Source organism: Malus sylvestris, chromosome 10 (assembly GCF_916048215.2).
Source record: "Malus sylvestris chromosome 10, drMalSylv7.2, whole genome shotgun sequence".
Taxonomy (NCBI): Eukaryota; Viridiplantae; Streptophyta; class Magnoliopsida; order Rosales; family Rosaceae; genus Malus; species Malus sylvestris.
The window spans coordinates 26,529,817-26,543,793 of NC_062269.1; the positions used below are offsets into that span (position 1 = coordinate 26,529,817).

The following is a 13,977-nucleotide window of genomic DNA, read 5'->3' on the forward strand; positions in this document are numbered from 1 at the left end:
CAACCAGATAGTGGAAGCAACATCAGTCGATATGATCGAGGTCTAAAGAATGATCGATTCGGCCTTGAAAAAGGGCCGAAGTTCCCGAAATTCATCCATCCATACCCAACTTATGTAGAAAAGTTCAAATATCCTAAAGGCTTCAAGATCCCAGATTTCAGCATTTTTGTTGGAGAATCGTCCCTGTCCTCGTTGGAACATGTGGCTCAGTTCACTGTGCAATGCGAAGATGTCAATAGTGACTTCCACCTAATTCTATCCAAAGTTGGGAGGAACTGGTCAAGAAATTCCACGAGCAATTCTATCAACTGGGGATGGAAATGTCAGTTTCTTCATTGGCTAGGATGGCTCAAGCGTCTGATGAGTCACTAATGGATTACCTTACAAGGTTTAAATCGGCCAGGAATTGGTGCCGAGTCCATCTACCCGAAGTCAAATTTGTTAGGCTTGTTTGAATGGGCTAAACGTGGAGTACAAAAAGAAATTCCTGAGGGCAAACTTCTGAGATATGTACGAACTAGCCCAACAGGTCGAGCAATATGATTATTTGCTCCGAGAGTAAAAGATCTCGAAGTCCCCATCCTGGGGAACGATTTACAAAAATCCCACAGTGAGCTACACATCGACCGAAAGCGATGATCCCCAATATGTCAGTGTGGACGCAGCCAAAATAGTGTTAGATAAATCATGCGTTTGCAAGGCATTAGCTCACATTAACTCCAAGGATGCTAAAACCCGCTCGGTTTCTGAAGAGAAGGTTAAAACATCAAAAGTTTATACTTTCGATATCACCAAAGCTGATACAATCTTCGACCAATTGCTGATGGTGAAGATCATCAAACTTCAGCCAGAACACAACATTCCTAAGGCTAAAGAGTTGAATGGAAAGATGTATTGCAAATAACATAATTTGAATAAACATACCACAAACAACTGTGTTGTGTTTCGTGACGCTATTCAAAGTTGGATGGATAAAGGCAAGCTAAAATTTCCTGAGAAAAAGATGATTGTCGACGTTGATCCTTTTTCCTTCGGCGATAGTTGGCATGGTAGATGCTTATTTGCTTAAAAACAAAGGGAAAAGGAAGGCCGAGTTTGTTCCAATACAACACGTCCCAAAGTAGAACTCTCAGTCGTGACTCAAGATTGATCTATTTTCAAACGAGCCACCTATAGAGTTTTTGAGACAAGCTATAGTCGAATCCATGTCAGACACCAGTGCAGAAGAAGCTGAGGGACGAATGGTTTTGTGTAGCCGTTGTAAAGCATATGTCGTCTTAACCAAGCCAAAGGAGAAACTACATCAGGCTCTGACATCACGACAACCATCTAAGGTCGCGGTAACACTTTCAAAAGAACTCGACGAAGGCCAGCGCCATAAGGTGTTCGATAGGCTTAGCCCTCAAACACGAACGGACGGCCCCCCTTCAGTTAGATGACATCTTGATTTTGACTTGCCATTTTATAATGAGGATTATTACTCACGTAACTCCAGCTGCTTGAGTTTATCGACAAATTAGAAAACCTTCAAGCCACCTGAGCCATGCTACCAACGTTGGTATAGTTACAATTCTTCTACTAGCGTCTATACTGCATTATCCAAATCTCAGAAACGTCGACACCAGTGGATAGACTGCATGGCTCGATGGAAGGCAGCACAAGCCACTTCGGCTACCAAATGGTAGCCGAAAAAGCAGCAGAAAACAGAAATGATCAACAAACATTAGCAATCATGGCCGAATTACTTCAAGGGAAAAAGGTAATTGATCGCGACTTGGAAACCACCATTGAAGAATCTGAGAAGCACATCAAACTCCTCATTCGGCCCGGGAAGATGAAAGCTCGTTTTGAGCATTTCAGACAAGAAGCCGAAAATAAGCTTCCCCCACTACCCCAGCAAGAGCCATTAATAAGAGTCCGACGAAATTTACATCCTTCATTCCTCGGAGAATCCTTGGAGTACATGCAATAATTTCACAAGACACATTCTGCTAAAGACTTGTACGGCCTACCCAAGGCGTCGTAAGAAGCCCTCGACCTGGCATTCACTTGCCCTGATGCTGAACAGATTATTCAGAAAACTACCGACCCAACAATAAAGGCCAGGTTCCAGCATACACGTGAAGCTTGCGTCCTCGGCTTCGAGGTCGACCCGTACACATACATAGACACAGTCGAGCTCCCTTTCTCTTTCGAATACCTTTAATACTTAAGACATCACTTCGAAGTCTTCTCAGCCGTATCTCTTTTCAGCCTTACGGCCGATGAGAAGGATCGTGTGGCTCGTTTGGATGCCTACCTAGACACAAGGGACGCCTGAATTGCCTATGAAGAACGAGCCCGTAAAACACTGTAAGGACAAAACCAAGCCCCATTAACGACTAAGCTCGAAGATGATAGCTAGAATGAAACAGGTTCAGTTGACACACCACAAGAGCAGGTACCCGATGAAGCGAGAGATGATCAGGTAGAGGAAGCTCTAAAGCATGATACCGTACTTGATAACCCAGCGGACGACGACCAAGACCTGGTGGGCCATTCGGCCCTCGACAATATGGAAATCAGCATGATCTATGTCCTACCTGCTGAATTTCAACCAACTACACCCCAACCAAATTTCTTGGATGGGGATGTGGTTGCCGAGGAAGCAACACAAGTAGATTTCATCGCTATTGAAGAAGATGAGCAAGCGAGTAAAGCCGACAAACTTAAAGCAGCTCTGGCCATACTGTTTCCCTGCTTTTCTTCGATAATCTTCAACATTTGAAGTCGTTGTATGTCACGGCTCACATCGAAGGTTATCCAATCTCCAAAATCTTCATCGATTGTGGGGCTACGGTCAATATCATGCCAGTATCCGTCATGAAGGCACTACGACGGTCCAATGACGAACTCATCCATCAGGAATAACCATTAACAGCTTCGTCGACGACAAGTCTCAGACCAAATGAATGCTTCATTTGGAGGTAAGCATTGCAGGTCGCAATCACATGACCGTATTCTTTATTGTCCACTCCAAGACCGAGTACAATGCATTGCTCGGTCGAGATTGGATCCATTAAACAAACTGCATTCCCTTTTCATTATATCAGGTTCTCATTTTTTGGACGGTAAATCCATTGTGATGCATCTGGCCGACAATCAACCTTTTGAAACTAATATGATTCAAGCATGGTATTATGATGATCACGTCGGCTATATTACCCTACAGGGTTTGAACGAGGAAGGACGACCAACTCGAATTTCGGTACAGAAAGCAATTGAGGTAAACACCGAGACTGTCCATCAGGATTCGACGAGGCTTAGATTGGCCGATCTGATCACAGATACTGATGTCTGAAGACCGTCAGGACAAACGACGGGTCGTGGTTTCATCTACCATGGAATGATTGTTGGCCTATTGGTATGTTATCTCTAAAAAACCAAATATGGGTGTCAACTTAGTCGAATTTTTTGTCGAATGAGACAACGGCCCAGTGCTTTTACTAGACAAAGTTCAGGAGGTACCAGCCGAGCTCGAGGATACTCAACCTCAAGTTAAGGATCCTTTAGAGGAAATAAATGTTGGAATGGCCGTAGACCCACAACCCTTGTTCATTAGTACTTCGTTACCCCAACATGTAAAAACTGAGCTTTGTAATTTGCTTAAAGAATTTAAGGATTATTTTGCTTGGAGTTACCATGAGATGCCTGGATTGGATCGAACGCTGGTTGAACATGAATTACGCATCAAACTTGGGTGCAAACCATTCTGCCAACTACCTCGTAGATTCTCTAACGAAGTACAACATAACATAAAGGATGAACTCGTTCAACTTTTAAGAGCTGGGTTTATTCAGACAGCTTGATAGGTTGAATGGTTGGCGAACATCGTCCCAGTATTAAAGAAAAGTGGTGCCCTACGTATCTATATGGATTTCCGTAATTTGAAAATGGCAACTCCCAAAGATGAATATCCAATGCCAATTTCAGATTTATTAATTGATGCAGCAACAAACCATGAGATCTTATCCTTTATGGATGGACATGTTGGTTATAACCAGATTTTCATCACCGAGACCGATGTCCATAAGACCGCTTTTCGTTGTCCAAGGGCACTCAGCACATACGAATGGGTCATCATGCCATTCGGCCTCAAGAACGCCGGTACCACATACCAACGAGCCATGAATACCATATTTCATGATTTGATTGGTACCATCGTCGAAGTCTACATTGACGATGTTGTAATCAAATCAGAGCGTCGGCAGACACATCTAGACGATATCCGACAGGCTTTTCTGCGTATGTGCCAACACAACCTTAAAATGAATCCGGCTAAATGTGTTTTCGTCGTATCAGCCGACAATTTTTTAGGATTCCTTGTACATCATCGTGGCATTGAGGTGGATAAGAATAAGGCATGGGCAATCATCAACGCTCTACCCCCGACTACCAAGAAACAACTACAGTCATTGCTTGGCAAGATTAACTTTCTCCGTCGATTCATTGCTAATTCGAAGGGAAAAATGAAAGCCTTCTCCACGCTTTTGAAACTTAAGGATACTGACACCTTCAAATGCCATGTCGAACATCAAAAGACGTTCACACAAATTAAGGTATCCCTCATAACTCCATCCGTCCTGGTCCCATCATAATGTGGCAGACCTCGCAAGTTATACATCTCTGCGGCCGATGAGTCCATTGGATGCCTTCTTGCATAAGACAATGATGTTGGGCGTGAACATGCCATTTTTTTATCTTAGTCGAAATCTCAACCCACTAGAGACTAATTATTCTGTTGTCGAGAAGCTTTACCTAGCTTTATTTTTTACCGCATCCAAACTCAGGCATTACGGGTGCGTTTGGTACGCAGACGGGACATGACAGAACGGGACGGGACGGGACGGAACGAAGGTGTAATTTTTGAAAAAGACATGGGGTATATTTGTCTTAAAATGGTAAAACATTGTGTTCCACAGACGTGGAACAAACCCATTCCAGGGGGGGAGGTGGAACGCAAAAACACCCAAAATCTGTCCCGTGGAACAGCCCGTTCCACCCATTTTTGGCGCACCAAACGCGGGACGGAACGCCTCGTCCCGTTCCGTCCCGTCCCGTCCCACGTACCAAACGCACCCTACATGCTCCCGTCGGTCACTCTGGTCATCGCCCAGGACGATGTTATTCGTTACATGCTCACTCGGCCGATAGTAAAAGACCGAATTGGAAAATGGACAATAGCATTGTCCGAATTCAGTTTGCAGTTTATGCCCCAGAAAGATGTCAAATGCCAAGCATTGGCCGATTTCTTAGCCCAACATCCTTCACCATATGATTTTAAGGGCAATAACGTGGACATCGGGATGGTGCAAACACGTGACAGTTACAGGATATTGTACTTTGATGGCTCTCGTACTTCCGTCTCGGCTAGCGTTGGGATCGTTATTCAATCCCCCAATCACAGCCGATGGTATTTTTCTCTCAAGCTCGAGTTCGAGTGCACGAATAATTAGGCCAAATACGAAGCCCTCAACATTGGCCTTGGTGTCCTTCACGATTTACGGGCAACTCGAGTCCTTATTCTCGATGATTTCGAACTTGTGATTAACCAACTTAATGAGACTTTTCGTTGCATGAGTTGTTCTTTGGCGCCATATCACATGGTTGCCAGCTATTTGGTCAAGTCTTTCGACGATGTTACCTTCAAACACATTTCACGGGTTTGAAACACTGATGCCGACAAATTAGCTCAAATAGCATCTGGAGCACAACTCATGGGGGCCAAACTAGGCCGAGAAATACCTGTGACCCAATGAGCATACTGGCCTTGGTTAATCAGCAAATTCTCCAATGTGATTATGTGATCCGTACGCGATTCATGTCATTAGCATCGTTGTTAGAGCGGAAGGACCCTATAGAGGTTTGCGCAGTCGAGGCGATGCAGGATGACTGGAGAAAGTCAATTATATGATATCTTGACAATCTTAATGGCAAACACGACAGTAAGACAAAGGTTCACGCCACGAATTATGTAATGTACCAAAATGAATTGTATCGAATGGGTAAGGACGGTCTATTATTATTATGCCTTGGCCCTCAGGAGGCTGCTCAAGCAATCACAGATGTCCATGAAGGTATTTGCGGGGCTCATCAATCTGGACGAAAGATGCGTTGGTTGCTTCGGCGACACGGCTATTTCTGGCTAAGCATTATGAAGGATTGTATCGAGTACGCAAAGTGATGTGTACAGTGTCAAATTCATGGGCCTATACAAAGAGTTCCGGCTGAATCATTCCATTCAGTCACCAAACCATGGCCGTTCAAGGGATGGGCTATAGATGTAATCGGTAAAATCGCACTATCTTCTGGGTCAACAAAGCATGCGTGGATACTTGTCGCAACGGATTACTTTACCAAATAGGTCGAAGCCAAGTCATATGCCGAGTTAACGTCTAAAGAAGTTTGTAATTTTGTAGGAGAAAATATCGTGACTAGATTCGGCGTACCAAAAACAATCGTAATAGATAATGGTATGATCTTTACATCCGGCAGGTTTCAGGAGTATATGGCAAATCTAAAAATTTGACTCGAGCAGTCTACACTGTATTACCCACATATATTTCAATTTTCAAATACATATATTTCAATTGAAAATGTATACCTATCTCACTTAGAACCTTCCTAGACATTCATAAAATCAAACGGCCAATCAAATCAACCATTGGGTATTACTGAACAAATGGTGTCGTGGTCCCGATCTTCTTACCGAGTTCAGGTAATTGTTCGATTATGGGTACCCAACGGTTCAGTACCACTCGGTTCAATTTTTTATAGGTCAGGTTCGATTTTAAAGGAGTGTAGTTAGAAGTTGAAGGTGTGCTGAGTCAAACACACTACACATAAAAATGGGCGAAGTGGATTTGGTTGGTGATGGGCTTTTTTTTTAAGGAAAACTAACGAAAAGTCCAAAAAAACTTTAGTTTTAATATAAAAGGACAAATAAAAGTGTAGTGAATAGTACTGGAGAAAGGTAAAAACGTGATTTTTCGTTAAAAATGAACAGTACTGAGAATGTTTAGTTAAAGCTCCCTTTTTTTTATCTTCCAGTCTTAGGTTTGGTTTGACCTGCAAGATTTGGGGTCATTTCTTATGGGTCTTTTGGTTCAAAAGAGTTTTATGGACAAGGCTTATTATATTAACACCCCACAAATTGTTAAATAAACTTCACATACTTAATACACCCCACATTTACTTTTTCAATTAAAAATTATCTTTATACACCCCACATACCTCTTCATAATACCCTTACACCCCACATTCTCAAAACACACATAATATTTCTATATACATCCCAATTTCTTCAAATTTTATAATATAGGTCCAAAACATTATTTTGGGCTGAAGGTAACAAATGAGCCGAGACTCTTGATTGGCAGTCGTAAGGGGGATCATAGGCCGGCTGGGTACTAGAAGTTGTCTAGTTGTTTGTCGATCAAGTCTCTTTGTGATAAGGATTAATTTGGATAAAGATGAATCCTTAAACCCTAGGAGTATTAAAGCTAAAGGCACTAAGGAACGCGAAAAGAATCTGGTTTGTTGTGGAGATGTGTTCAAAGTCCTAATTAAAGTAGGATTGGCCGAAGATCAGGATGAAGAGTTCTAGTTCGGGTAGGGTTCTAACTCGGCCGGAAGTAGGTTCGCTACTATAAATACAGAGGATGAACACACATTTAAGCCCTCTAATTTAACACACAAATTGCCCTGCGCAAACCCTCACTCTACGCGAAACCTTTTAACAACCTTGAGATTTTTATTTTCTTTTTCGCTAACACATCTCTAGTTTGGATAAACAGAAATGTGAAGGCAGCCGGTGAACATCTTTAGTTTGGATAAATAGCACTGCCGCCGTAGAATTAGCCGATCACGAAACACCTTCAGTTTGGATAAACAACACTGCGTCAAGGCCAACTGGTTATCTATCCAAGTCTTCGTCGAGAAAGGTTTTCGAATCCTTATTGGCAGAGGCCATCCCACGAGTCTTTTTGGTGAAGTGAGGTGTTACGAATCACTAGACTCGGCGTATTGAACGCCGAGTGGTTTTATGATTGGATACTCACAAGTTGGGTTTAAAGTTCGGCATTCTGACGGCCGAACCACATTTACGATTAAGACGTACATTTCCTTTGAATATTTGTGTCCATATAGTCTGGTGTCGATTCGGCATGCTTATACTCTTACGAATATAATCACTATGACCGAATCCGACACCGATTATTTGTGAACTTCGTAGAACTAGCAGCCTTGTCTTCAGGCTTTAGAACCCAAAGGCCGAGACGTGTTCCTTCCTCGGCTGAAATCACAAGATCGAGAAGTCAGCAGCGCATCCGACGCAACATTAACATATTTTAGTCCTCGGCCGAGCTCGGCTGACGAGTTGGCACACCCGCATACAACGAAGGATGTAATTAGCTCATTAGTTAGTCGGCCTGTGCGCCACGTAGACTTGGTAGTTTTTAGGGTCAACAAATACTCATTTTTAATTTTGATGGATTAAATCTGGATACCATGTTGTTCCCAGGGTAATTACTTTTGTGATTGACTTATTTTTCGTTTCCAACTTGATGACATATTATCATTAACTGCTTTGGATGCTAACACTTATCTTAATTTTTTTTTTTATCTTTGTGCAGATTGGAAAATCTTATGTCACTTCCAAACTCAAGAATTATCCAAACTCAAGATCTTATGTAACTTTTCTATAACAAAAAAATAAAAATAAAAAGGAATTATTGAAAGTTTCAAGCTGTTGGTATTTCAATTCACATAACTGGTTTAAAGGCATAAGTTCTGAAGTTTTTCAACAGAGTAAATGCCGGGATATGATATAATGTGTGGTTGGAGAGAAAATAATTTCTTGTAGTCACAGTCAGTGGCGGAGCCAGAATTCTGAATGAGGAGGGGCCTTTCACAAATATGTGTGTGTGTGTGTGTATATATATATATATATATATATATATATATATATATATATATATATATATATATATATATGAGTGTGTGTAAAAAGTTGAATTCATAACATGTTGACATATGCAATTTGTGTAATCCTCACAAAACTGAAAAAATTCTTTTAAATTCAATACTAAGAAGAAAAAATGTAAAAACCCAGACAACCAAGTAAGAGGTAGGTTGTGGAAGGCTAAAGAAAATACAAAGAAGTAGAAAAAGGACAAGGGGGAGAGGTCTGCAAATAAAGAAGGTGGGTTGCTTTAGAAAATTATAGGGTGTATATTACTGTTAGGTGAGAGAATCGAACCAGAAGTGGTGTTGCTTTTTCCATTTAAAATTGCACATCTCTTTTAAAACTCCCCTACCAAACTTATCGTTTCATTAGACAGCTGAAAAAATTTAAAATCAAAACTTAACGATGTCGTTTGCTTCATTTTCTTCTATAAGGTTCACACCTCATATGAAGTCAGGATGGGCCAGGGACTACCCTAGTCCCTTGGTGGCTCCGCCCCTGGTCACAGTGACTAATAACATTGGCATATTCGTAGACATTTTGTTAGGGTTTTCTCAATCAATGTGTTGATAATTTCATTAGTTAGGATTTTGTTTAACAATGGAGGGTGTGAGAGTTTTGATAATTGAAGAAGATAAATAATACGTTAAAAGTGATGTGAGGTGTATTTGGAAATTTCTTATTTTTTTTAAAACTTAATAAGGTCGAAATTGTCATTCCATAGTAGAATACATAAGTAATTTAATATATAATTTTTTGTGGGGTGCATTCAACAATATATAGGGTGCTAATAGAAAAAGTTTATAGACAACTATGCTCTATTACTATGCCCAATCTAGAGCTTATTTATTAGGTCGTGATAGTTTATTCAAAGTTATTTTTTAATATAAATTTTAAATAAATTTCTTTTTATTGGTACTCCAGAAATTTAGTTGCTAACTCTAAATTTCTATATTTTAAAAAGAAAAATACTCTTACTAGGAATTACCTCTTTTATGATATTTAGTTTAATTCTCCAACTTTTATGAACAAAATACAATATGAATCTAAAAGAATTGTAAAAGGTAAGTTGTAGATTGTTATAATAGCTCTTTTCTTATCTTAAAAATGGAGACAATTAGTGGCAAGTTACGATTATCTATCATTTTTGGGATGTAGAAGCTATGAGAAATTTCACCTTGTCTGTGGCCACAGTTAAGCAAACTCACTAACTCGGAGCATCGCAACCTCCTACCTTTATTTTATTTTATTGGAAAGCCGCAATCTGCACTCTTAGTATTGGGCCACTTATTGTAATTAGATTATTATAATAGTTGAGGTTTTTCATTTTAACTCATTGCATTTATCATTTAAAATGTCATCTTCCCATCAATATAAAAAAAACGCTCGTATAATCTTTCTTAGAAGATGAGCTAGCGGTTTGTCATCTACTACAATAATTATGAAAAAATCGTATTTCTTCCTCAATTATTACTTTATATTATCCATAATTTAAATTGCGATTGGATCATTTGGGAGGGACACGAATCCCTTTCGAATCCAAAAAATTTGAGCATGAGGATCAAATGATCCGGACTGTTAAAATTTGATTTAACGGTTATAAATAGGGAGCTCCTCTAAAAATTATAATAATTATAGCTGTTGAATCAAATTTTAACGGTCCGGATCGTTTGATCCATAAACTCAGATTTTTTAGGTCAGAAAGGGACTCGGTTCCATTTGGGAAAAAAATGTCCGACCATAACTTAATACATGACACGTAATATATTTTATTATCTCATGCGGATAAGCGGCACACCTGACTCCATCAATTTATTTAAAAAAAAAAAAAAAAAACTCTGGTATTTTCGTTTCCTTGTCTTCCAATCCTTCCCAGTTTCCGAAACGTTTCGCAAAACCATGGCAAAAACAAGCTGCGCAATTAGCTCTGATTCTGCTTGAAAAATGGAGGCCCGAAGGCTCGCCATTATCTGCTCCCACATCCGACCCGGTTCGGTTCTTGGTCCGACCCAATTAGCTCTCGTTTCCAGGTCCAATTGCGATTCCGGTTTGAACAGTAAGCAGTGGCTCAGTGGTTCCGACGAGGGCAATAGCGAAAACGGCTGCGTTTTCTGTAAAATTATTCGCGGAGAGTCACCGGCTTTCAAGGTTTCTATGGTTCTAATTAAACTGCATTTTATTTAATTAATTATGGGTTTTTCATGTTTTAATTATTTGTGAAATTTTATACCTTGCAGCTCTACGAAGATGATGTTTGCTTGTGCATATTGGATACGAGTCCGCTGAGTCGTGGGTAAGGTATCATTTATCCAATATTTAATTTTTCAATCATTATTTTTCTCAATTTTCTTGCTTTTCTTTTTTTTTTTTTGTACTGGAATTTATGGTAAATTTGTCTCACTTCATTCAATTTTTTTAGTAGCACTATATTCTAAACTGCTCTAATGGAGAGGTGAATTCGAAATTGAGTGTATGGTGGCGGGCTTATTGGATTAATGGATGCTTCTAATTTTTAACAGTAGAAATGCAAGTGTTTTGTGTCAATTTTGCCAACGTTCCTTTTGTATAAGAAAGAAAGAACGCAATTGCATCGTCTTTTAACAATGTTTTAGTTTCCATTCCACTTGCTAAATTTCCGTACTTTTGCTCGCGCAGGCACTCTCTGATTATCCCCAAATCTCATTTTTCTTCGTTGAAAGCCACACCCCCGGATGTAAGTATGTCTTACAGATGCAGTTGGTTTGTGAATTGTTACTAGATATCAAGACACAAGAGTATTGCTTACTTTCATATCTTATATGCATTGGACGAAATGATGGGATGAATTAATCTGAACATTAATCATTGGTTGGACTGTAATTTTCTCTACGTATCTCCGACCGGTTGTTTGGATATATTGTAATTTTTTTTCTGCAAATCCTGTACATGCGCTTCTCTATTTGTTGTGTAGTGTTCGAATGTTTCATGAGTCCGAATGAACTTGCTCTGCAGGTGGTAGCTGCAATGTGTTCAAAAGTGCCCTTTATCAGCAGCGCAATCATGAAAGCCACTGATTCTGGTATGTCTTCAAAGTCATTTTCTGGCATCGCCGTTTTGTAATTTCTTTTGGTTCTCAGGTTAAGTACTTGATTAGCAATTAGGATGTGCTGAAGTGGTCCTTACACTTCAAAGATATTTTCTTTGACATCCTTGTTCACAATTGTATATTCGGTCATACCTACCTAACATTTGCTGTTATAAATACTTAACACAGTACGCTCTAATTATGCAGATTCGTTCAACTTGTTAGTTAACAACGGTAGAGCTGCAGGCCAAGTTATATTTCATGTGAGTCATTATAATTTCCGTTTTGAATTTCCTTCTGGCTAAGCTTATAGCAGCATTTACATTATAAATGATGCATCCTCTGCCAGCATTTATTTGTGTTATTGTTAATGGATGATAGTATTGTACCTTTCTATCCAGTTATTTTGTTATTTAACACGAGCAATGTGCTAAGCTTTTGCTAATCTTGCCGTGTAACACGGTAATTTCAGACTCATATTCACATAATACCGCGCAAGGCCCTTGATTGCCTTTGGGCTTCTGAGGTATGTATCATTCACAATTTTGCCTCTTTATATGTAAAAACTGTAGAGTTTTGAGGATATAAGCTTGATATTTATATATATGAACTCCATAGAGTTTGCGGAGGCGGCCCCTGAACTCAGACCAGGAAGCATCTCGACTTGCAGATCATGTTCGAGAGCAATTGTCAATATCAGACAACTCCAAAATCAGCAAGGGTGAAGGATCTAGTCTTACCGAAAACTAGGTGCACATTTCATCCGATCACAATGTAATTTTCAGTGTACAATTATGTGCAATATACATACTTTAATTCTTTGAAATGTTGTATGACTTGCAAATATTACTTGTTCCATGTCATATAGAAGGCTGAGCTCACCAGTTTACTTAGTGTTTCTTTTTCCCTTCAAAATCTGGACATGAAAATAACAATGAATATGATATGATTTCCTTTTTCTTTTTCCTCAAGTTCGTGAACAATGGTTTATTCAGAACGAAAGAAGCACCAAACCTAAAAACCAGGACACAAAAGCGTAATCTCAATATCTGTCCCGCACCAACGCTGTTCTAACTTCGAAAAGTTTCCATTGATATGTTTTTTTTCCACCTAATTTTTTAGGTGAGTCAGGCTTCTTGTATAACAGCACACCCTTGGACTCCAGAAGTCCGAGGGTGAATTTGTAGGACACAAGATTCAAGGAATCATTTCTTAGATCCTGGAAGTACCGAAATGTACCTCCAAATATGCAGCAGTGTAACTGTTGTAAGTCTTGGACATATAATTGTAGCGAGAAAAGTGTATGTTGGGATGAGGAGTCCAAAAGAGTTCCTCTTTCTTGAAATCGAAGGAGATGATACGATTAGGGTTTCTTCCAACCTCATCATCTTCATTTACAAGCCAATGCATGTTTCCGCATGCGGATGTTTTATTGACACTTAACTCGCAAGGAGGAACTGAGTCTATCTCTCGCCACGCGCTAGTGCCCGATACATAAAACGAACGATCTTGTAGGTGTTGGACATTATCGAATCACATACACAACTTGCGATAGTACCTCCAGGGACCTCTAAAACTTCTCCACCAAGAGGATCGACGAGCCAGAAGCCTGGACAACCGGATACACTACTCTCGTTGAAGAAAAACAAGTTGCAGAAAACAAAACGTACACCACAAAAGTTACTGTTACAAAAATTTGTGACACGGAGAGCATGGTTGGTTTCTCTCAAGTAGTTATGTTTGCGGGTGTTATTCGATGATCGCAGCTGCAACGGCATGATTTGTAATCCATGCTATATGGGGATTTAGCAACAAGCATGATTTGATGTACTTCAAGCTCAGCAGCATCACCGGAGTCGATCGGCAGCAGAATTGAGTAAACGCTTGATGTACTTCAAGCTTAACAAAT

The 13,977-nt window shown here is 39.9% G+C and overlaps 2 protein-coding genes across 2 annotated transcripts in view; one reads left to right on the plus strand and one right to left on the minus strand.

Annotated features, from left to right (window-relative positions):
* The window catches only part of LOC126584376 (uncharacterized), a 99,622-nt gene that overhangs the window by 79,894 nt on the left and 5,751 nt on the right, over positions 1–13,977 (minus strand). The gene's annotated exons all lie outside the window — the stretch shown is intronic.
* On the plus strand, positions 10,791–12,961 carry LOC126587095 (adenylylsulfatase HINT3-like). The gene is made up of 7 exons (XM_050252072.1): positions 10,791–11,152; positions 11,242–11,297; positions 11,660–11,717; positions 11,996–12,062; positions 12,276–12,331; positions 12,541–12,594; positions 12,687–12,961. The coding sequence occupies exons 1-7, from the start codon at positions 10,949–10,951 to the stop codon at positions 12,816–12,818; spliced, it is 627 nt and encodes a 208-aa protein (XP_050108029.1). The 5' UTR covers positions 10,791–10,948; the 3' UTR covers positions 12,819–12,961.

Coding starts and splice junctions, on each gene's coding strand:
- LOC126587095 (XM_050252072.1), top strand. CDS start 10,949: ATGGAGGCCCGAAGGCTCGCCATTATCTGCTCCCACATCCGACCCGGT. Junction 11,718..11,995: donor TGAAAGCCACACCCCCGGAT/GTAAGTATGTCT, acceptor CTTGCTCTGCAG/GTGGTAGCTGCAATGTGTTC. Junction 12,063..12,275: donor CATGAAAGCCACTGATTCTG/GTATGTCTTCAA, acceptor CTAATTATGCAG/ATTCGTTCAACTTGTTAGTT.